This window comes from Macaca nemestrina, chromosome 1, assembly GCF_043159975.1.
Source record: "Macaca nemestrina isolate mMacNem1 chromosome 1, mMacNem.hap1, whole genome shotgun sequence".
NCBI lineage: Eukaryota > Metazoa > Chordata > Mammalia > Primates > Cercopithecidae > Macaca > Macaca nemestrina.
The window spans coordinates 19,016,401-19,039,109 of record NC_092125.1 but is presented as its reverse complement, the minus strand read 5'-3'; the positions used below and the strand labels follow the sequence as shown (position 1 = coordinate 19,039,109).

The following is a 22,709-nucleotide window of genomic DNA, read 5'->3' as shown; positions in this document are numbered from 1 at the left end:
TCCTCTCATTTTTGCAACATTGAGTTTCATAAACCAGATTGGAGTAGTGAAAGTGAAACTGGAAATGCATGGATGAACCCAGTGGTTCTGAACACTGAGAACTGCCTGGGAGTTTCTAGAAAAACCCCCAAGGCTGGGTCCCATTCCCTAAAGTTGTAATTATATTGGCCGGGGCAGGAACAGGCCTTGGGAAATCCAAAACTTGGCCTTTCTGTCTTGTTCCTCACTCTGTACACTACCGAGGTCTTCATTCTTAAACCTTTCATATCTTTTGATTCTTGCCCAAGTAAAGGTTTTGGGAGCTGTTGGGCTGGAGCTTTCAAAGCTTCCAGTAGGCTGATCTTACTCCTCTACCTGTATTTTACCTGTTCTTACTAGGTGATGGAACTAGGAGGGCCCATGGCCACTTCTGCTACATGTGGCAAAAATGTGCTTCAAAAATATTTGAGAGACTGAATGAAGCCTGTCTCTGGTCTCTAAAGTATATTATGTTCCCTTTCTATTCTAATGATGAGTAGGAGGAAAGATACCACTCTTTCTTGTAAACCAAACGGTTGTTGCTTTCAATGGGAATTTTTATTAAGAAGCAAAAACTCATCTCTTTTATACATGCATGGATACCAGTGCTTTACACAGTACAGGCTTCTGGTTTTAAGAGAACTTTTGCCATGGTTCAGAGTGATCTTCTAGCCTAGTATATTAGTTTGTTTTGCATTGCTCTAAAGGAATACCTGAGACTGGGTAATTTAGAAAGAAAAGAGGTTTATTTGGCTCACGGTTCTGTAGGCTGTACAAGAAACATGGCAACAGAATCTGCTTCTGGTGAGGACTTCAGGAAACTTTTAATCATGTTAGAAGGTGAAGAGGAGCAGGTGTGTCACATGGCAAGAGAGGGAGCAAGAGAGAGAGGGGAGGAGGTACCAGGTTCTTTTAAAGGATCAAATCTGTGTGAACTATATCCTTTACCGTGGGGAGAGCACAAAGCTGTGCATGAGGGATCCACCCCCTGGGACGCAAACACCCCCTCCAGACCTCACCTCCAACATTGGGGATCACATTTCAACATGAGATTTGGAGGAGACAAATATCCAAATGAAATCACCTAGTTAACGCTGGTGGTTTTATTCAGGACCGTTTCCCAGTGAGTTAAAATTAATTTTGTGAGTTTATAAATAGGTCACACACCCTATTTGGAAAGTTAAAGTTTTTTTGCCTTCTTGTGAGAAGACCTGAAGATTATTGCTCTACATGGTCCTGGTGGAACACCAACCTTGAAGAATTAGAAATAATAAATAGTCCTTCTGCTTCTCCCATGGGTCACTTTATAGGGAAAATGCTTGATTAGGGGAGGTCTTGGTCTTTAGCAGGAAACTTAAGTCTACTCTAAAAATTTGCTTTCGAGTAAACAGTGTTTTAGTTAGTTCGTAATGTCTTAGCTTGGCAGCTTAGCTTTGTCTTCCCTTTTAAGAAATGGACTGTGAAATATAAATTATTACCTCATTTTAAAATATCCGGCAACCTGTTTTTTTTTCCCCCAAAACTTGAGGGTTGCTGTATGGATTGGCTGTAGGGGTAATTACTGAAAAGTCATCAAATAACAATGAAAACTAGACAATTGATGAGAAGGGAATCAAGTAGTCATTCAGATGGTATTTTTGGTAATTTAATCTGCCTCTGACCATATGGTCTAGTCAGCTGAAATAATTTAACAGTGACAACATATATTTCAGTAAGCAGAGATTAAAAACAGCCCATTTATTTTCTGTTTTCTCCCACAGTAATATTTTTATATCTCTGTTAACAAATATGATGCTCGCCATTTAAATTATATGGAAGCAGCTTTGGATGATTTAGCAATACACATAACATTTATTCTTTGTTATTATCTAGTTTTATGTGTGTAAGCATGTTTATTTTAGTGGTGTTTCATAATTCAGAAATGTTACCAAAGGTGGTAATTGTGTTTATATTGGACACGGGTAAGACGACAGCGTGAGATGAAGCAACACTTTTGCTGCACAGACTTGCTTTTGTGACTCAACTCTTGAGCTTCCATCACCTCACAGCCCCTGCCCCTCACCCCTGCCCCACAGAAATGACTGGCTAGGTACAGCAGGCTCTGCCACTAGCAAGCCTTATGGCATTCATAAATGTAGTGGTTTTAGAATATTCTAAATATTAACCAACTTTTTATTATCCTCCTCTCTAAACTGGAGGCTAGTCTCAGCTCCACCAAACCCGATGTCACGTGAGCTGGACATGGTGACTTATTTCTAATGAACAGACTATGACAGAGAGACAGTGAGACAGTAAGTGATTTCTAAGACTAGGCCACAAAAGGCATCAGGGAGTTTCCCTTGCTCTTGTATGTACCCTCTTCCTCATATTCGTTGGGGAAGCCAGCCACCTCTTGGGAGGACTCTTAAGCAGCCCTATTGGATGGACCCCAGTGAGAAACTGGGGCCTCCTGGCAATAGCCGTGTGAGTTACCCATCTTGGAAGCAGACCCTAGCCCTAGGCAAACCTTCAGACAACAGCAGCCCTGGCCGAAATCTTTGCAGCCTCATTGGAAATCGTGGGCCAGAACCATTCGGATTCCTGACCCTCAGACGCTGTGTGAGGTAATAAACATTTATTGTTTTAAGCTACTGAGTTTTGAGGTCATGTGTTTTGCAGCAGCTGATAAGTCATGTAGCCCTTCTGGATCCTTTTTTTCCAATCCTCTGGGAAACCAGTGGTTGGACTGCACAGCGCCCTGCACACACAGATTTGATCAATAGTGCCTAAGGGGCCTGCTCCTCTTCCAGCCACTGTACCTCCTCACCCCCATGGCACCTTTCCTCCTCCACTCCCCTGACCACCTTGCCTTTGGCAACCGAGCCAAGAACACTTCTTATTTTTTTCTTATTTGGGTCAGAGACAGATTATACTGGGAATATTCTATTAACAGTTAAACCTATATTTACACTTAATTGTTTCCATAACTATTTAATAAACTCACCTATTGGGTTTAGTACTCCTGAAAATATTGTCATAGTATTTAGATGTCATTGCTATTTTATCTACTTAGAAATAGGATGAATTTGAGCTGCTGTGCTCTTTGATTATGGCAGGTAAGTAGACGTCGCTCAGCTGTGGATTCCCATCTGATTGCACCCATGGCCTAGTTTAATTCCATTTGTGCCTCTGTTGTGTGCATTTGTAAGAACAACATGGCCAGATACATATTTTGAAGTTTTGCGATACATAATTTTGAACCAGATTAAAATGTCTGATGACAATAATCACTACCAGTGGGGTAAGTTAGTAAGTAGGAGAGTTCTCATTAACTGGCCCAGATGCCATTTACAAAGGGAGAGAAGACCACAGCGCCATACTTTAGGGCATCTAGGTCTTTCCAGAGGCTGCGTGTGGATGCATCCAACACTCTAGACCAAGGGGTGATGCCAGGCAGGGCAGCAGTGTTCTCCTGCCCCGCGTTTCTCATTTGGTTGGCAGGGCATCCTAGACCCCCGGTTAAACTTCCCTGATGGAATGCAGTATTTGGTCAGAGCTGCCGAGCCCTGCCATGTCCACAGTTTCCCGAAGCACCATCTGTCTGTGGGGTAATCATTCTGCATTCACTGTCAACATCCCTCCTTTGAGGGTGGTGGAAACAAAGCAGAGATGGGTCTGCATCCTGGGAAATCAAAGCGGGCTTCCAAGATCACAGGCTTTGAATTCTCTGTAACTTTTGACCCAGCATAAACCACATCATTACTTCTCTAATCTCAGCAGTTTATACTTGTCACTAAAAAGGGGACCTGTCTGTCACGGCATCATTTTCCCCTTAAAAGGGAGAAAACACACAGATCTGTTGGTAGCACAGCCAAGATACCAGTGGCTACTGGGCGCAAGAGCCTTCTTCATACATTTGCATTCAGTACATTTCCATTTTTGAGCAGCGCCGACACTAGTGTAAGTCAGTCTTATAATGTATGTAAATGTATGGGAGGGGGATTGTAACGAAAAGCTTCCACTGCAGAGTAGGCGAAGCCGGGACAATCAATCTGAGTAAGTAGGGCGAGGTGTTTTTTTTCAGCTGCATTTATTATTGAGCAACTACCATAAGGCCACCAGCGCACTTGGTACCATAAGGATACAGAAGGAATATGACGGCTTTCCTACCCTCAAAGAACCTGTAATCTTTTTGAATATCAAACATGGGCGAAGCAGGTAGCAAATGTAAAAGAACCTCAAGTGCTAACTGTGAATGTATCGCCTACACAAGAACGCTGGGCAGGCAGGGACCCGCTGGGCAGGCAGGGACCCGCCGGGCAGGAGGCATTGAGCCCAGCCTTCTAATCTTAGAGAAGTTAGACTTCGACGCCCACTGCCATTGGCAGAGGCATGGCTGGAACCCAAGGCTCTGGCTCTGAGGCCAGCGCTGCTCCCCACGTGCCATGTGGGGTCTCCTCCTTTCCTGCTTGTCCCTGCAGCGTTGGGCTCTCCTCTCCCCTGCACTGACACCCCACCCTCCCTGGGTGGTCTCTCTCCTGCTCACCAGTAGCTTTAATTACCCTGAGCCTTTTCACAACCCCAGATTTGTGCCTCCATCTGTTTGCAGATGCCTCCTCTTGGTATCTCTTTGTACCTTCATCCTTTCCAAACCAAACTCCTCTTTATTTCCTAGCATTTCTTCTTACCCTACCCGGCAACTTTCTTGTATTTCTTCTCGGTGGACATCACACCTGCGTAGGAAGTGCTGCAGTCAGAAACATGGGGCCATCTTTGATTCTTCTTCCCCCTCGCACTCCTCCTGCTGCACTGCCAGCCCCTCCTAGCTGCACCTGTCTCCGCTGTGTCCCTCTGGGACCGGGACTGGGTCCAGCATGCCATCTTCCCATGCTGCATTACTGAAATGGCCTCTTGGGCTCTCTCGTGTCCTCTAGTCTGCCCTCACCTTGTAGCCACAGTGATGCTTCTAGAATACAGGTCTCAGACTATCCTGCCACTTGCGTGCCTTCCTGTTTTTGATCTTTCCCTTGTTCCACATGTCTGGTACACCCACCACCACTAGTCCCCGTTGTTCCTTCTTGCCTCCCTTTGGTCTCCACCGAAGTACTGCTTCCGCGCACAGCCTTCCTGGGGGCCCTGCTCTGCGCAGGCCTGTGTCTCTGGGCCATCATTGCCCGCGCTTGTCTGTGGATGTCTTTGCACAACACAGGCCAAGATGCCTGGTCCCCACTGTCTCTCTAGGAACTGAGTTTCTTAATACCAGGCCAAGGCCCTCGGTAGGGGTGGGGAGAAGAGAGTGGGACAAGACAAGCAGACAAGCATCTACAGACCAGTGGTGGGTTGAGCTTGGGTGCTCTGTCAGCCAGCGAACCTAGTCAGCCATCTTTGCAGGAATTTATTACTAGTGACCAGACATATTCTGAGATGAATGGTTAGTACAATGTCTTAACTGAACTTTGGCTGTTTAGTTAGGGGAGAAATGAAGCTGTCTTATCTGGAGGCAGTACAGCTAAATGACTGAGACCATGAACTCCAGCCCTGAGTTCCCCAGGGTGTGGATCCAGCCTCATGTGAACACTAAACTTCAGTGCCTTGGCTTCCTCACCTGTAAAATTGGAATAGTAATGGCATTGCAGGAAGATGAGCGTATGTGCAGCGTCCAGAGTGGGGCTTGGCACCTCATAAATACTGTGTTAGGCAGCAGCCACCACGGTGGTTCCTGCTTTGCATTGTCCTCCCCTCCCCCTCCTTCCCCTCCTCCTCCTTCCCCTCCTTCTTTGCCTCATTCTCCCCTTCCCCCTCCCTCTCCCCTCCTCCCCCATCCTCCTCCTCCCCTTTCCCCTCCCTCTCCCCTCCTCCCCCTCCCCATCCTCCCCCTCCCCCTCCTCCTCCTTGGGGGCTCCTCCTCCCCTTCCCTGCTTTTACTCTAGGAGCAGGTAGTTAAGATGATAATCTGCAGTTTTTGACCTGGAAGTCCAGAACAAAACAGTCCTCTGTGAGTGACCTCCTAGAAATGTATTCTTGAGTTTTTATGACATTTTGAGAATCAAGTTCTTATAATTTAGTTTAAATTGAGCCCTAGCCTGTCATTCCCACTCTGACTTACATAAAGGGCCAGATTTAGCTTTTTACCAGCTGTGTAACCTGGACAAATTGCTTAGCCTATCTTATGTGTCCTCATTGTAAGACAGGAATTATAAAATGCAGGAATGAGAGAGGGTCTATGCGCAATGCTTGGCGCATAGTAGGTTTTCGTAAATGGCACGGCTTGTTCCATCTGCTTGCTACCTTGTCGTGGCCTAATTATATGGGCATGAACTCACCCTGCACTAGTTTTATAGTAGGCGTCGTTGACTGGAAGGAAGAAGGGAGATTGAGGAATGCTCACCCTGCACTAGTTTCATAGTAGGCATCACTGATTGGAAGGAAGAAGGGAGGGTGAGGAGCATTACTTATGGGCAAATCAATCTTATTTGTGGGCACACACAAAAAAGTTTATTTTCTGGGAAAACACTGATGGTTGACCTGCAAATGTCCGATAATGACTACAGATAATGACTTTATTTTTATTTATTTATTTATTTATTTTTGAGACGGAGTCTCGCTCTGCCGCCCAGGCTGGAGTGCAGTGGCCAGATCTCGGCTCACTGCAAGCTCCGCCTCCCGGGTTCACGCCATTTTCCTGCCTCAGCCTCCCGAGTAGCTGGGACTACAGGCGCCCGCCACCTCGCCTGGCTAGTTTTTTGTATTTTTTAGTAGAGACGGGGTTTCACTGTGTCAGCCAGGATGGTCTCGATCTCCTGACCTCGTGATCCGCCCGTCTCGGCCTCCCAAAGTGCTGGGATTACAGGCTTGAGCCACCGCGCCCGGCCAGTGACTTTATTTTTACGTGTAGAAAATATGCTAGGGTCACCAGCCCCACTGGCAATGTTCACTTTTGATTTTATTCAGCTACAAGTTTAAATGGTTTGATCCATTAGCTGGTGTACGTAGGAGGCCAGATGCCTGTGGGGTGGGGGCTTGAGAGGTAGGAATTATCAGCCACAATGCTGCAATCAAGCCTCAAAATAAAAACTAATGCTTAATTAAAAGTCTGCACAGTGTGACTGTAGTAACTTCATTTTGCCGATTTAGTATTCACACGTATCTCCTTACTTTGTAAAGCCAGTTGGTGGGTTAAATTCTCTCGCTGTTGCCTATCTGCCAGGATTCCCACAAAATCACTGCCAGTAGTAAATTGAAAATTTCTTTATAGCCAAGTAATCTCAAAAGCTAAGTCATAAATACATCTTTTCCAAACTTTTTTGCAGTAAAAATTCTTTAAATGGGGATACAGCTGCATTTTAATACATTTGTTGCAGCGTGGGATAAGACTTGCAGAAGTACTTGGGGCACTTAAAGGCCAGGAAGGCGGTTCTGCTGGGTGGGTGGGGCTCAGACCCCCGGCTGCAGAATGGTTTCTCTCACCATCCCCGCAAGGCTACAGTTCTTCCTCTTCTGCCATTTCCATGGCAGCCCCGATGTGATAAACCCAGCTGTATCGCCTCATTAGAGAAGCAGCGGAAGGAAAAGCTGGCCGAGAGATGGGGGAGGCTTAGGCACAGTTTCTGTCTAATTACCGTACCTCTTGAGTAAAACTGCAGATTATTGGCAGAGCAAGTTGCATTTGGAAAAAATGTGTCATTTGGCCCAAGCCCTGAGGTTTACCCTTCTGCAGATCTCACTTTACATTTTAAGTAAAGAACCGAAACGTCTCCAGTGGTGAACTTGTGTGCAGCATGCAGTCCACACTGGTCTGGAGGAGTGCTGGTGGAATGAACCCTTGGAGATCTGGTCCCCCGCCCCGCAGGGAGGGATTACTGCTGCCCTTCAGCCTAATCGCATCTGCTCAGGAAAATGGCCAATTGACAATGCTTGGCTCACAGGAGTCTGGTGGGAAAATTACTAGCCTTGAGTTATTTCTGATTTGGGTTATATACAGAAACCTTTCTTATTTTAGTCACAGAAATCAGATTCCAAGTGGTGGGAAAATATATTTAGCTCTGTGGTCGTGCAGTTGTTATTTAGTCTGATTTAATGTTGATAAATTAGAGTAAATTGTTTGCCCAGATGAGTTGAATAAATTCTGCCAGAGCTTTTACCTTATTCTGGTTTCACATTAAGTCCTTAATATGTATCTCTGTTTCAGTGGCAGTCCTATTAGAGTAAGCCCTAGAAAAAGCTTGGTGGCCCTACCGCCTGCTCTTGTGTTAGTCAATGGAATTAAATCATTTCACACTCTCTGAGGAGAGCTCAAAGGAGCCCTTAGGGAGAATCTGGTCCTAAGATGTCTATAAACCACCTAACATGTCTGGAGAGCTACCTTCATTTTAATGGTTTTAATTTAACCACTCTAGAATTATTTCATTTAATCCACTTCCCCTATCTCGCTTCTCCACCCTCACAAATCCCCAAAGCCCTGGGAGTTTGTGGAGTATTTCCTTCCCACAGATACGCAATACAAATATAAAATGGAGAGAGAAATGCAAACCCTTGGGAAAGGTCATGCCCATACTTTTCTCCCCTTACATCTTGACTCCCTAACAATTTCTGGGGTGTGGGGTCTTTAAGATGGGCCCTCCCTCCTACTCATCAGTGCATCCCCAGGGCCAAGTGTTACTCTCCAAAGACTCAGTGTGTATTGAACTGATGAATGAAGGTGTGCTTGAAGAACCAGGCAACTCATTCAGTGTCTTTGTTCCCCCAGGAGGACTGGAATGAAATTGACCCCATTAAAAAGAAAGACCTTCATCACAGCAATGGAGAAGAGAAAGCACAAAGCATGGAGACCCTCCCTCCAGGTACTGCCAGGGGCCAGGAAGCCATCTGGCTTTGAGCACGTTGTTGGGAGTGGACTGAGCGTGGCTCTTGGAGCAGATGGTCTGTGGGGAGAGGCTGGATTCCATAGGTCAGCAGGAGGCACCGCCCTAGAGCGCTGCTTTGCCGACTTCCACTGGACCGATTAGTGGGGTAGTCAAGTTAAAACTTTAATGGGAGGTGACCAAAATGTGTTGAAAGAGAAAATAAAAATAGAATGAAGTAGAAAGTATATTTTAGTATGTATTAGTTCATGAAATATTTTTAATAGACTTTATTTTTTAGGGCAGTTTTAGCTTCAGAACAAAACTGAAGGGAAGGTACGGAGAATTCCTGTATACCTCCTGCACCCCCATCCCCAACACACATACAACCTCCTCCATTGTCAGTATCCCCCAACAGAGTGGTACGTTTGTTACAATCCATGAACCTGCATTGACACATTATCATCACCCAAAGTCTGTGGTTGACATTAGGGTTCACTCTCGGTGTTACACATTCTGTGGGTTTGGACAAATGCACAATGGCATTTACCCACCATTGTAGTATCATACAGAGTCATTTCACTGCCTTAAGAGTCCTCCATGGTCTACCTGTTCATCCTTTCCTTCCCGCCCCAGCCCCTGGCAACCAGCGATCCCTTTGTTGCCTCTGAAGTTTTGCTTTTCTAGAATGTCATGCAGTTGGAATCATAGGGTATGTCAGCTTTTCAGATTGACTTCTTTCACTGAGTAATATATATTTAAGTAATATATATGTATTTTAATATATTAATATAATATATTAATATTTAATATACATTTAAGGTTCCTCCATGTCTTTTCATGGCTGGATAGCTCATTTCGTAATGAATTAATAATATTCCATTGTCTGGGTGTGTTAGTTTGTTTATTCACCTAGTGAAGGACATCTTGGTTCCTTCCAGGTTTTGGCAATTATGATTAAAGCTACTATAAGTATCTATGTACCCGTTTTCAAGTAGACATAAGTTTTCAGCTCATTTGGGTAAATACCAAAGGGTATGATTGCTGGATCGTATGGTAAGAGTATGCTGAGTTTTGTAAGAAACCGCTGAGTTGTTTTCCACAGTGGCTGTTGCATTTTCCATTCCCACCACAGTGGGTGAGGGTTCCTGTCGCTCTGCATCCTCACCAGCATTGGGTGGTGCCAGTATTCTGGACTTAGGCCACTCTAATAAGTGTGGAGTAGTATTTCACTTTTGTTTTTATTTTCAATTCTCTAATGACATATGATGTTGAGCATCTTTTCATATGCTTATTTACCATCTGTATATTTTCTTTTCTGAGGTGTTCAGGCCTGTTACACATTTTTAATCCAGTGGTTCATTTTCTTATTATTGAGTTTTAAAAGTATATATTTAGGATAATCGTCCTTTATCAGATATGGATTTTGTCAGTGTTTCTCCTAGTCTGTGGCCTATCTTCTCATAGTCTCAAGACACTATCTCACTCTGTCGCCCTGGCTGGATTGCAGTGGTGCAATCTCAGCTCATTGCAACCTCTGCCTCCCAGGTTCAAGTGATTCTCCTGTTTCAGCCTCCCGGTAGCTGGGATTACAGGCATGCACCACCACGCCCAGCTAATTTGTGTGTTTTTAGTAGAGATGAGATTTTGCCATGTTGTCCAGGCTGGTCTCAAACTCCTGACCTCAGGTGATCTGCCCGCCTCGGCCTCTCAAAGTGCTGGAATTACAGGCGTGAGCCACCACGCCTGGCCTACTTTGGTGTTTTACATTTAGGTCTGTGATTCATTTTGAGTTAATTTTGTGAAAGGTGTAAGAGCTGTGTCTAAGTTCTTTTTTTTTTTTTTTTTTTTTTTGCATGTGAATGTGCAGGCCTTCCAGAAACATTTGCTGAAGAGACTGTCTTCTCTCCGCTTTATTGCCTTTGCTCCTTTGTCAGAGATTAGTGGGCAATATTCATATGGTTCTATATTGGGGCTCTTTATTTGCTTCCATTGATCTATTTGTCTGTTATTTTGCCACTACCACACTGTCTTGATTACCATGACTCCATGTAAAGTCTTGAAGCCGAGTAGTGTTAATCACCTTTGTTTTCTTTCAAGGTAGTTTTGGCTATTCCAGATCGTTTGCTGTTCCATATAAATTTATAAATTTTATAATCAGTTTGTTAAGATCCACAAAACAACTTGCTGGGATTTTGGCACAAATTGCATTGAATCTATAGATCAAGTTGAGATTAACTGACATTTTGACAATATTGTCTTACTCCCCATGAATGTCAAATATTTTTTCATTTAATTCTTCTGATACCTTTTATCTGAGTTTTGTAGTTTTCCTCATATAGAATTTATACATATATTGTCAGATCTGTACCTAAGTTTTTCATTTTGGGAGTTTCTAATGTAAATGGTCTTGTGATTTTCACTTCACATTCCACTCGTTTGTTGCTGGTATATAGGAAAGCAGTTGACTTTTGTATATTGACCTCACGTCTTATAACCTTGCTGTAATTGTTTATTAGTCCCAGGAAAATTTTGTTCATTGTTTCAGGTTTTCTGCATAGACAATCATGTGATCTATGAACAAAGAGAGTTTTATTTATTTTCTTCCAATCTTTATACTTTTTTTTTTTTTTTGGTCTTATTTTATTAGCTAAGACTTCCAGTACAATGTTGAAGAAGAGTGATGAGGGGTCATCTTTGCCTTGTTCCTGATTTTAATGGGAAAGTTTCCAGTTTTTCACCATTCAGTACGATGTTCGCTGCAGGATTTTTGTAGATATTCTTTATCAAGTTGAGGAAGTTCTCATATATTCCTAGTTTGAGAATTTGTAACATGAATGGGTGTTGGATTTTTTCAAGTGCTTTTTTTTGCATCTATTGATATGATCATGTGACTTTTCTTCCTTAGCCAGTGGATATGATGGATTATGTTAATGGGTTTTCATTTGTTGAGCCAGTCTTGCATAACTGGCATAAATCCTACTTGATCATGGTGTGTAATTCTTTTTATACATTGCTGAATTTGATTTGCTTTATTTTGTTGAGCATTCCTGCATATGGTTGTATGAGAGCTACTAATCAGTACCCTTCATTTCTTCTTCTTTTTTTTTTAGAGACAGGGTTTCACCATGTTGGCCAGGCTGGTCTTGAACTCCTGACCCCAGGTGATCTGCCTGCCTCAGGTCCTCCCAAAGTGCTGGGATTACAGGCGTGAGCCACCACACCCAGCCATACCTTTCTCTTCTTAAATGTCTTTGTCTGGTTTTTGGTATTAGCGTAATGCTGGCCTCATAGAATGAGTTAGGAAGTATTTCTTCTGCTTCTGTCTTCTAGAAGAGATTGTAGAGAATTGGTATAATTTCTTTCTTTAAATGTTGGTCAGAATTCATCAGTGAACACACCTGGGCCTGGTGCTTTCTCTTTGGGAAGGTTATTAATTATTGATTCAATTTCTTTAATAGATATGACCTATTCAAATTGTGTATTCTCATGTGAATTTTGGCAGAGTGTGTCTTTGGAGGGAAATGGTCCAGTTCATCCAGCTTATTGAATTTATGGGCATAGAGTTGTTCATACTATTCCTTATTGTCCTTTTTATATCCATGGGTTCTATAGTGATATCCCCACCTTCACTTCTGATATTGGTAAAGTGTGCCTTTTTTCTTTTTCACTTAGCCTGCTTAAAACTTCATTGATTTTATTGATATTTTGACAGAACCAGCTTTTGGTTTTATTATTTTTTTCTTTCTATTGATTTTCTGTTTTCAATTGTATTGGTTTCTGTAATAATTTTTCTATTATGTCTTAACTTTGGATTTAACTTTCTCCTTTTTCTAGTTTTTAAAAGTAGAATCTTAGATGATTGATTTTAGATCTTATTTTCTAATATATGCATTCAATACTATAAATATCCTTGCAAGCACTGCTTTTGCTGTTATCTCACAAATTTTGGTAAGTTCTGTTTTCATTTTTAGCTTGGAAATTAAAAAAAAAAATTTTCTTGAAATTTCTTCTTTGACCCCTGTGTCATTTAGAAGGGCGTTGTTTAGTCTCCACATACTCTGGGATTTCCCAGCTAGCTGTCTTTCTGTTATTGAATCTAGTTTAATTATATTGTGTTCTGAGAGCACACAGTCTGATTTCTGTTCTTTTCAATTTGTTAAGGTATGCTTTATGGCCCAGAATGTGGTCTCTTTTGGTGAATGTTCCATATGAGTTTGAGAAGAATGTGTGTTCTGCTATTTTTGACTGAATTAGTCTATAGATGTCAATTATATCTAGTTGATTGATGGTGTTGTTGAGTTCAACTCTGTCCTTACTGAGCTTCCTCTTGCAGGATCTGCCCATTTTTGACAGAGGACTATTGAGGGCTCAAACTATAACAGTGAGTTCATTTATTTCTCCTTGCAGTTCTATCAGTTTTTGCCTCATGTATTTTTATGCTCTTTTTAGGCACATACACATTAAGGATTGTTGTATCTTTTTGGAAAATAAACTTTTAAAAAATAATTGTGTAATGCTCTCTTGATCCCTTAAAAATGCCCATGATCTAAAGTGTACGTTGTCAGAAATTAATATAGCTATTCTTACTTTCTTTTGATTAGTGTTAGCATGATAGATCTAACCTTTCTTGGTAAAGGCCATTCTTTAACATTTTACTTTTGATCTATGTGTGTTATTTTATTTGCAGTGGATTTGTTGTAGACAGCATATAATTGGGACTTATTTTTTGTTTCTCACTGACAATCTTGGTATTTTCTTTGGTGTATTTAGACCATTGATGTATAAAGTGATTGTTGATGTATTTAAATTCGTATTTACTATATTTGTTATTGTTTTTTATTTGTTGCCCTTATTCTATGTTTGTACTTTTGCCTTTCACACTTTTTCTGCCTTTTGTCATTTTAATTAAGCTTTCTGTATAATCCCATTTTCTCTCCCTTCTCAGCGTATCTATTATATGTCTTTAAAAAAAATTAGTTTGTCTTCTTTCAGATAACACTATACTGTTTCACAGGTAGTGCAAGTATCTTATAATAGCAAAGTATTCTTGATTCCTCCCTCCCATCCCTTATATCATTGCTGTAATTCATTTACTTACACATAAGCATAGGTATATAATATATAAAAGAATACATGATAGAATATATTGTTGCTATTATTATTTCAAACAACCCATTATATGTTCAATTAAGAATAAGAAAAATAGGCGAGGAGCAGTGGCTCATGCCTGTAACCTCAGCACTTTGGGAGGCCAAGGCAGGCGAATCACCTGAGGTCAGGAGTTCGAGACCAGCCTGGCCAACATGGTGAAACCCCGTCTCTACAAAAAATACAAAAATTAGCCAAGCGTGGTGGTGCATGCCTGTAATTCCAGCTACCTGGGAGGCTGAGGCAGGAGAATCGCTGGAACCTGGGAGGTGGAGGCTGCAGTGAGCCGAGATTGTACCACTGCTTTGCAGCCTGGGTGACAGAGCAAGACTCCAAATCAAAAAAAAAAAAAGGAAAAGTTTTTATTTTACCTTCACTTATTCCTTCTTTGATGCATCCTTTCTTTGTGTAGATCCAGGTTTCTGATCTATGTTATTTTCCTGTGTTTAAAGAGCTGCTTTTAACATTTTTGCAAGGCAGGTCTACTGACAACAAATTCCCTCAACTTGTGTTTGAGGAAGTTTCTATCCCGCCTTCATTTTTGAAGATCAATCTTAAAATGGTACAGAATTCTAGGTGGTGATTTTTTTTTTTTTTCTCTGAGCCCTTTAAATATTTCCCTCTCCTCTCTTCTTTCCTGCATGGTTTCTGAGAAGACATTAGTTGTAATCCTTCTCTTTGCTCCTCTATTGATAGGTAAGGTGTTTCTTTCAATATTTTTTTCTTTATCTTTGATTTTCTGCAATTTGAGTATGATATGCCTCAGTGTAGTTTTTGGAGCCTTTATACATTCTTTGTGTTCTCTAAGTTTCCTTAATTTGCATTTTGGTGTTCAACATTAATCTGGGGAAATTTTCAGTCATTGTTGCTTCCAGTATTTCTCCTATTCCTTTCTGTCTTTCTTCTCCTTCTGGTATTCCCATCACACATCTTTACACCACTGTAATTGCTCCACAGTTCTTGGATATTATTTCAATTTTTTTCATCTTTTTTGTCTTTGCATTTGAGTTTTAGAAGTTTCTAATGTCATGTCTTCAAGTTGAGAGATTTTTTTCATCAGCATGTCCTATCTGCTAATGAGCCCGTTAAAGACATTCCTTTCTCTACATTGTTTTTTATCTCTAGCATTTCCTTTTGATTCTTTCTCATAATTTCCGTTTCTCTGCTTACCTTATCTGTCTGTTCTTGTGTGTTATCTCCTTTTTCCGTTAGAGTCCCTAGCATATTAATCATAGTTGTTTTAAATTCCTGATCTGATCATTCCAACATTGTTCTATATCTGAGTCTGGTTCTGATACTTGCTCTGTCTCTTTAAACTCTGTGTGTGTGTGTGTGTGTGTGTGTGTGTGTATGTGTGTGTGTGTGTGTGTGTGTGTTTAACCTCTTAGTGTGCCTTGTAATTTTATGTTGAAAACTGGATGTGATGGACTGGGTGCACGGGACCCTGGTAAATAGGCCTTTAGTTGTGCCATGTTAAGCTGTAGTGGGAGGGGAAGCTTATTATAGTCCTATGATTTGGTCTCATTCTTTTCGGGAGCCTTTGTGCCTGGGCTGTGAACCTCACATTTGCTTTTCAGCTTTCCCTTCTCCACATCCTTAGGTGATACTAAAGTCTAGCAGGGGCTGATTATTTCCTGTCCCTCAGATTGGACAGGCTCTGATGAATGCCAGCAGTTTAGTGCCTGTTTAGATAGTTTCTCCCGAGGGCAGGCCTTATTAATAAGAACACAGTGCCCTGGCGTTTCAAAATGGTTATTTTCGCCTCTCCCTGTTGTAAGCATGAGGGGATATTTCTCCAGTGTTCACTGTGAGGATCTGGTAGAGCTCCAGGAGGTAAAACTCACACAAATATAGCCGCCCACCCCTCCTCCACCCCCATGACTGGGTCCCCCTGGAGTTTTTAGTCTCTTAGGCTTGTCCACAGTGAGCCTCCAGGAATTTTCCACTCCAGTTTAGGTTGTCCTACCCCCGTAGTGGATCTTCAGGGGTTTCTACTTACAGGCTTCCGCTCCAGTGAGTTGTGATTCCCTGTATTCACCTGTCCCATTTTGCGGGGCTGTGGCTTGTGACATTTCTGCAACAGATCCAAGACAGATCTCTAAGAAGTGCTGATTTTTCATTTATTCAGCTTTTTACCGTTAGGACAGAGTAATGACTTTCAAGCTCCTTACATGCCTATCGGGAACTGGAGGTCCGTTTATGAAGTGTTTGCTTTGGTGGTGAGAGTGGTGGTGAGAGTGATTGCACGTTCTTGACTGTGGTGGGACAAGCCTCACCCCAGGGAGTCCAAGCTCCTCCTTTGTCTGTGCTCTCCCCTGCATTGTCCCAGCTACACCAGATGCAGGTATGTCAGTGTCTCCTCCAAGAACTCTGACTGGGCGCATGCATGCAGTCAGTTTGTGTGTTAAGTCGGCCTCCCTGTCATCTTTCCAGCTCCTGGATGAGTCATGGAGCCCTGAGCCATAGTTCTTTCATATGTAAAGTAAACATTGCCCACACAATGGGGAGTATCTGAATAGAATGGTTAACTAATATTCCTTTGTTATAATAATAGGAAGCCAGGATATACACATCTGTTGTGTGGATTAATGAGAGACTTCCCATGAATTATCTTCTATTAAAAACATACAGGTGTTCTGATGGTTTTCAGGCAAATAGAGAGAGGGAGGGAAAAGCCATCTTCAGGTCATAGGCTGGATTTGACCATTAAGAGTCACATCTTATTCAAAATCATTTGAGTGCTCACATTGACTCTGCCTTTCATATCCTTAACTGTTGCAAACAGTTGGTTTTCTTATCTTCAAAGAGATCGGAATGTACTGATTTGCCTGTCTTTTGAGTTATTAGTAGTAATTTTTGATAAATGCACAATGTCTTTTTATTTTGCCGAAGGGCTTTCTTTCCTTTTTATGTTGAAACCATTTTTCTTACTAAACCAGCATGCACGTAATTTTGTTTTGTTAGAAATTTTTTTGTGATTGAAAAATAATTTTCCCTAAGCATGAGGAACACAGCTAAAGTTTTATGGTTTGCAAGAATCCACTGGCCATGGCACTTTCCAGTGTGTCAGTGGGTTGTTCAGGAAGCTCAGTGGCTTCTTGTGTTCTCTGTGTTGGGCATGTAGCAGTTGTAGACAGATGGGCGGGAAGACATGACACCAAGCTGAATGCTTTTATGGCCACAGAATCCACTGACGGATGAAGGAGCCAGATCTAATAGGGCAGAGCAGTGATGTTCCAGGCCAACAGCCTCCAGTTTTCTGACCGCACGCTCTATGAGCAAACATGTATTTAGACCACCCCCAACACACATATGTATTGAAATGCTCACTTAGGAATTACATGCATATTGACATACGGATCTATTGATACATTCTAAATGAAATGGGATAGTTCCCTTGACACCTTCACAGGACTCAGCCCACAGCCCTCAGCCCCTCATGGGAGGGGTAGCACACAGGTGAATGGGTGCAGGGGCTGAGATGAGTGCTTTTGGGCACTGGCAGAAGTAGAACTCTGTGCAGCCCCCCAGCAGCATCTGGGTGGGGTACCTGTGACCCCTGGCGCCCCATAGGACATATGTTACAGTGTGCTCTTTGATTTGCTGTCCACGGATGACTTAACTGTTAGATCAGTGCAGGGTCAGGGTGACAGCCTTTTGCATCCACCCTCTTGGTACCCGAATTCTTGTCCCGGTGTCTGGGAAGAATCAGGTTGTGCAAACAAATTGAAGGATGGTGAATGTGGAGGACTTTATTGAGTGCTGGAAGTGGCTCTCAGTGGGATGGGAAGCTAGAAAGGGAATTCTTCTCCAAAGTCCCGCTGTCAAGCTGTCTGTCAGAAATCAAGCTGATTGTCTCCAACATCCGGCTGTTTCTTCTCTCCTTCTCTGTTGCTCTGCGGGTAGGGCCTGGGGTTTTTATGGGTACAGGATGGGGGATGGGGCGGGCCAGGGTGGTTTTGGAAAAGGCAATATTCAGGCAGGAAAACAGAAATACATGTTCTCACTTTGGGTCCCCTGATTCCAGGCTTGAGGGTGTGGCCCTCGCCAGGGACCGCCCTCTCCTACCCAGTATTTCCCTGCCTCCTGTTTGTATCATAAAGTGTATTTAAAATAAGCTATTATAAAGGATGAGGAAAATACTTGACAATGTCTGTCATTTTCTTTCTTTGCCTCAGAAGATTGACTTGTGTGGCCCCACTTTGGATACTACCACTCTTGGGGCTGCCATGGTCACAAAAACCCAGATTATTGTTTTAACTCTATTTCTTGTCTCATTCATCATACTTTGGGGAAGAATCTGGAATTTGGATAAAGTATACCACCCAAGTGGCAGTCCGAGCTGGAAGTCATGGAATGGGGACAAGAACAATAACCTGAGAGCACAGGATCAGGGTTCAGAACAAGGATAATGACCGGGAGCTCTAGGCTCAGCTGTGCCACCAGTCCTGTGGCCTTAGAATATTTAGGGAGTATTTGGGTTTTATTTTCCTCATCTGTAAAATTTAGATACGTTCTTGCTGTAAAACTCTTCAATTTTGTTAACTCTGTCTTCCTATTTCCCTTTAATCTCTATTCTCAGATTAGAATCAACAATTTTATTTTCTTTTAGATGCTGTAAAAATATATCTCTATAGTTCCCCCCAGCCTCATACCACATTTCAGGTCTACTGTGGATGAGTTTTTGCCCATAAACTCTTGTGACCCTTGCTTCTATTTCAGCGTCATGCTTTCTACTTGGAACCACTGAACTTTTTTTTTAGTGTTGGTTTTTAAAATATTGTCGTCAAATAGAGTATGTATATTAGTCAATATTTTGTATTTTGGAAATCTATCTGATAGAGAAGAATCTCATTTTTTCCCCTTGGTGTGGAAAAACCTCTGGATTGAAAAATAAGTTTCTCCCTGTAATTGTCCATGAATCTGACCAGCCAGCCAGCTGGCAGAAGGGGGTCCGGTAGAGGAGCAGGGGCCAGTAGAGGAGCGGGGCCATTAGAAGGAACAGGGGCAGCTGTAGGGGCTGGAAGGCCAAGGTCTGCCTCTGAGGACAGCTGTTGATGAGGTTCTTGTTGGATATCTCTCACCCTTTGGTCAGCGTGGCCTTTTGGAGCAGATTTTCTCTATGCCTTTATGAGACCTTAGTGTCATTCTTGTATTCCTTAGTAACCTTGTATAAGGGCCTGAGGCTTAGGAGAGACGTGGGTAGGGAGAGAGTTCAGAAAGGAGAGTCCTGAGGCCATCGGGATTCTCCTTGAGGCCCCTCCCCATCCCGGTCCTGGGCTGTGTCTTCATCCCAGCCACCCCTCCCGGATGTGTTGCTGGTTCAGTTATCCCAGACAGTGGATTTCTCAGAACAGAAATTGCTGATGTTCATGTAAAGATGAATGAAACGGGAATGATGAAATGTGTTAAGAGAACTTAAATCCAGGGTATGAATTGCCACTGATCCTAACAGAGATGTTTTAGCTTTTCTACTTCCCACCTGCCGGAAGAAAGATGAGATGAACCACTTGTGTTATTTGTTCAGCATTGCTGCAGCATCAGAGAGAAATGTTCCCCGACCCTTTGTTTTTCTAGGTGACTTAATGGGTTCTGGCATTGTGCATTTATCTTTTTTAATTGTAAAAAGATGCATAACGCTAAAGTTGCCAGTTTAAGCGTTTTTAAGCATACAGGTCCGTTTTCTTTAAGCGCATTCACAGTGTTGTGCAGTCATCACCACCATCCATCTTTAGAGCTGTCTTCATCTTGCAAAATGGAAACTGTACCTGTGCAATACCAATGTCCCACTCCTGCCTCCCGCAGGCCCTGGTATTCCTGTTTCTATGAATTTGGTTCCTCTGGGTCCCTCATATGAGCGCAGCCTTACAGTACTTGTCCTTTATGTCTGGCTTGTTCACTTAGCGTAATTCCTCCAGGTTCACCCATGTTGTAGGTCAGAATTCCCTTCCTAGTCTCTGTGAACCATGTGCCCTGTGATACATGTTGTCTGGGGTGGAACCGTGTGACACTTGTAGGGAGCGAAATCTACATAGGTCTCCATGAGCCAGGCCTGAGGCCAGTGATCTACACAGTGTTGTCATAAGGAAAATATGTGGCTGTCAGTGTCTTCAGGGAAGCATCTTTTAAAAAGCAAGCAATATGTGTATTGTAGGTTTTAGAAATTCAAATAAGCCAAAATAAGAAAATTATATTCATAATTCTACCATCCAGAAATAACCACCATTCCTCTCCCACCACATGTGCCTCCATACTTGCCCTGGACGCATACCCAGGTCTTGTGCTGCCCCCATCGCTGAGACGAAGGGGTCTCCTCTGCATGGGATGTGCCGAGACCCAGGCACTTGAAGCCTCAGGCCCTGCACGCAATTTCTTAGAGTTGGCTCCTGAGACCAAATGCTCCTGAAGCATTTGGCCTCTCTGACAACAGGTCCTGAGTTTTATCCCACATTCAAAGTTCAGTCTTTCCATGAATTTCTATGAAAATTCAGGTCATCCACAAGGTGACTAACATTTCAGTAGATTTGGGGGATTTGCTGAGACGCTTCTCCACACATGCCCATCTCTCTTTCAGAGCCCCTCATGGGCTTTGGCTCCCTGATCAGGGGGCCACCCTCCTCTCTCTTCTCTCCTGAAATGGGGCCTTTTCCTACGGGCAGTCCCCTACCATCTGCTTTCAGCTACATTTTTACAAATACAGCACCGTGGTGTGCCTTCTCCGCTTGGGCCATATATCGGGAACTCCTTTTCATGTCCATAAACATCTCCTGTAGCATTTTAATGGCGGCAACATCTCCATGGCCGTCGGCTCATTGAACTTATTTTTTGTTGTGGGACATAAAGAGGGGTTCCAGCCAGTATCCTGAGAGGTAAATCTTTGTATGTCCATGATTATTTTCTTGAAATGAATTCCTAAAAGTGAAATTGCAGGGTCAATGGCAGTGCATGCGTTTTTTAATATTGGTCGCCATTTTGTCTTCCGTGGGGGGCCTATTTTCTTACTCTAGCCAACATTGAAGAAGAAGTCTTCCATTGTCTTTCTCCCGTTCCAGCAAGCAAGAAAGTGGAGACCAAGGGCTGAGATCAGTAACCAGAAATGTAATGGAGCTGTTTAAAAATAGTTATCTTAAGCTTTATTAGTCGAAATACAACGTCCAGAAGCAGTCACATGACATCCAGTGTTCTCTGGGCTGCCGCCCCATAGCCGGAGTGTTTTGTTCTCTTCAGAGCACAGAGTGTTCAGGGAAGATGATAAACTGGTTAGTCCGGCTAGCAGTGACTTTGATTTTGAGGAAGCGGAAGCAGTGTCCGATGAGGAACACGTGCAATAACTGTGGATGTTTTTCCAGAAGGGCTTCCAAGGGGAAGTGGGAGCGTGATGCCCGAATATTTGAAAGGCTACCATATAAAAGAGGTCGGTGACTTTTTTTCTCTTTTTATTTGAGACTTCTGTTTTTTGTATTTGAGCAGAAGTTAGAGGGAAGCTGTTTTTTGTTTCTGCTGTTTTGAGACAGGGTCTCACCAACCCAGGCTGGAGTGCAGTGCTGCAATCATAGCTCACTGCAGCCTCGAACTCCTGGGCTTAAGCAGCCCTCCTGCTTCAGCCTCCCACATAGCTACTACTACAGGTAGTAGTCCACCATGCCAGACAAATTTTTAAATTTTTCTGCAGAGACAGCATCTCGCTGTGTTCTCCAGGCTGATCTCGAACCGCTGAGCCCAAGTGATCCCCTGTCCTCAGCCTTCCAGAGTGCTGGGGTCATAGGCATGAGCCACTGTGCCTGTCCAGGAAAGAGTGTTTGTTTTCATCTGAGGAAGCCCCCACCAACGGTTCTCACTGTGCAGTGAAACAGCTGCCTTTTGAAATGGGGGGGCTCCCCGTGCTCAGCACCTCTTAAGCTGTGGCTGGACACTGGGGACTGTAATGGAGAAATTTTCACACCTGGAGAGACGATGTCCACAGTTCTTTCTGAATCCAGCAACAGGTGGTGCCAGGGTTTCAGAGACAGGAACACGTGCTCTCAAAGTCAGAGACTCAGTCGCTCCAGGGTGGAGACAGGACTGGCACTGCCACCTGAAAGGGGGTTGGGCAGCTGGGAACTGCACAGGCATGCGGGGTTGCTTTTTGGTGTTTCACTTCAGTTTCCCCCACTTAAAAGTGAGTTGTTGGGTGCAGTGGAGGGAACACAGATTGGGCATAATTAGGAGTTTGAGTTGTGGTTCCATCATCTTACAGCTGTGATATGTTGGATAAGTTTAACTTCTGTGCCTTAGTTTCCTAACTTGTAAAGCGGAAGCCATCATATTTGACATGGTTATGGTATGGTGTGGACAAGGTCCTGTATGAAGTAGCAGACCAAGTAGTCACTGGTTAACAGATGCTCTGTTTCTCTCCTTCTGTCTTTTTCATCTGTTGGCTGGGATGCTGGGCAATAGATTCACTTTGATATTATTTCTGATATTTAAGATGAAAAAGAGGTTTGGACCGGGCGCGGTGGCTCAAGCCTGTAATCCCAGCATTTTGGGAGGCCGAGACAGGCGGATCACGAGGTCAGGAGATCGAGACCATCCTGGCTAACATGGTGAAACCCCATCTCTACTAAAAAATACAAAAAAAAAAAAAAAAAAAACAACTAGCCGGGCGAGGTGGCGGGCGCCCGTAGTCCCAGCTACTCGGGAGGCTGAGGCAGGAGAATGGTGTAAACCCGGGAGGCAGAGCTT

General features: G+C 43.2%; 1 protein-coding gene across 2 annotated transcripts in view; it reads left to right on the top strand.

Moving 5' to 3' along the window:
• The window catches only part of LOC105499152 (polypeptide N-acetylgalactosaminyltransferase 2), a 224,600-nt gene that overhangs the window by 104,762 nt on the left and 97,129 nt on the right, over nucleotides 1-22,709 (top strand). For both annotated transcript variants that reach the window (XM_011771621.3, XM_011771622.3), the window contains exon 2: nucleotides 8,744-8,837. In XM_011771621.3, coding sequence (XP_011769923.1) covers nucleotides 8,744-8,837 — 94 coding nt within the window. The remainder of the gene's footprint in view (nucleotides 1-8,743; nucleotides 8,838-22,709) is intronic.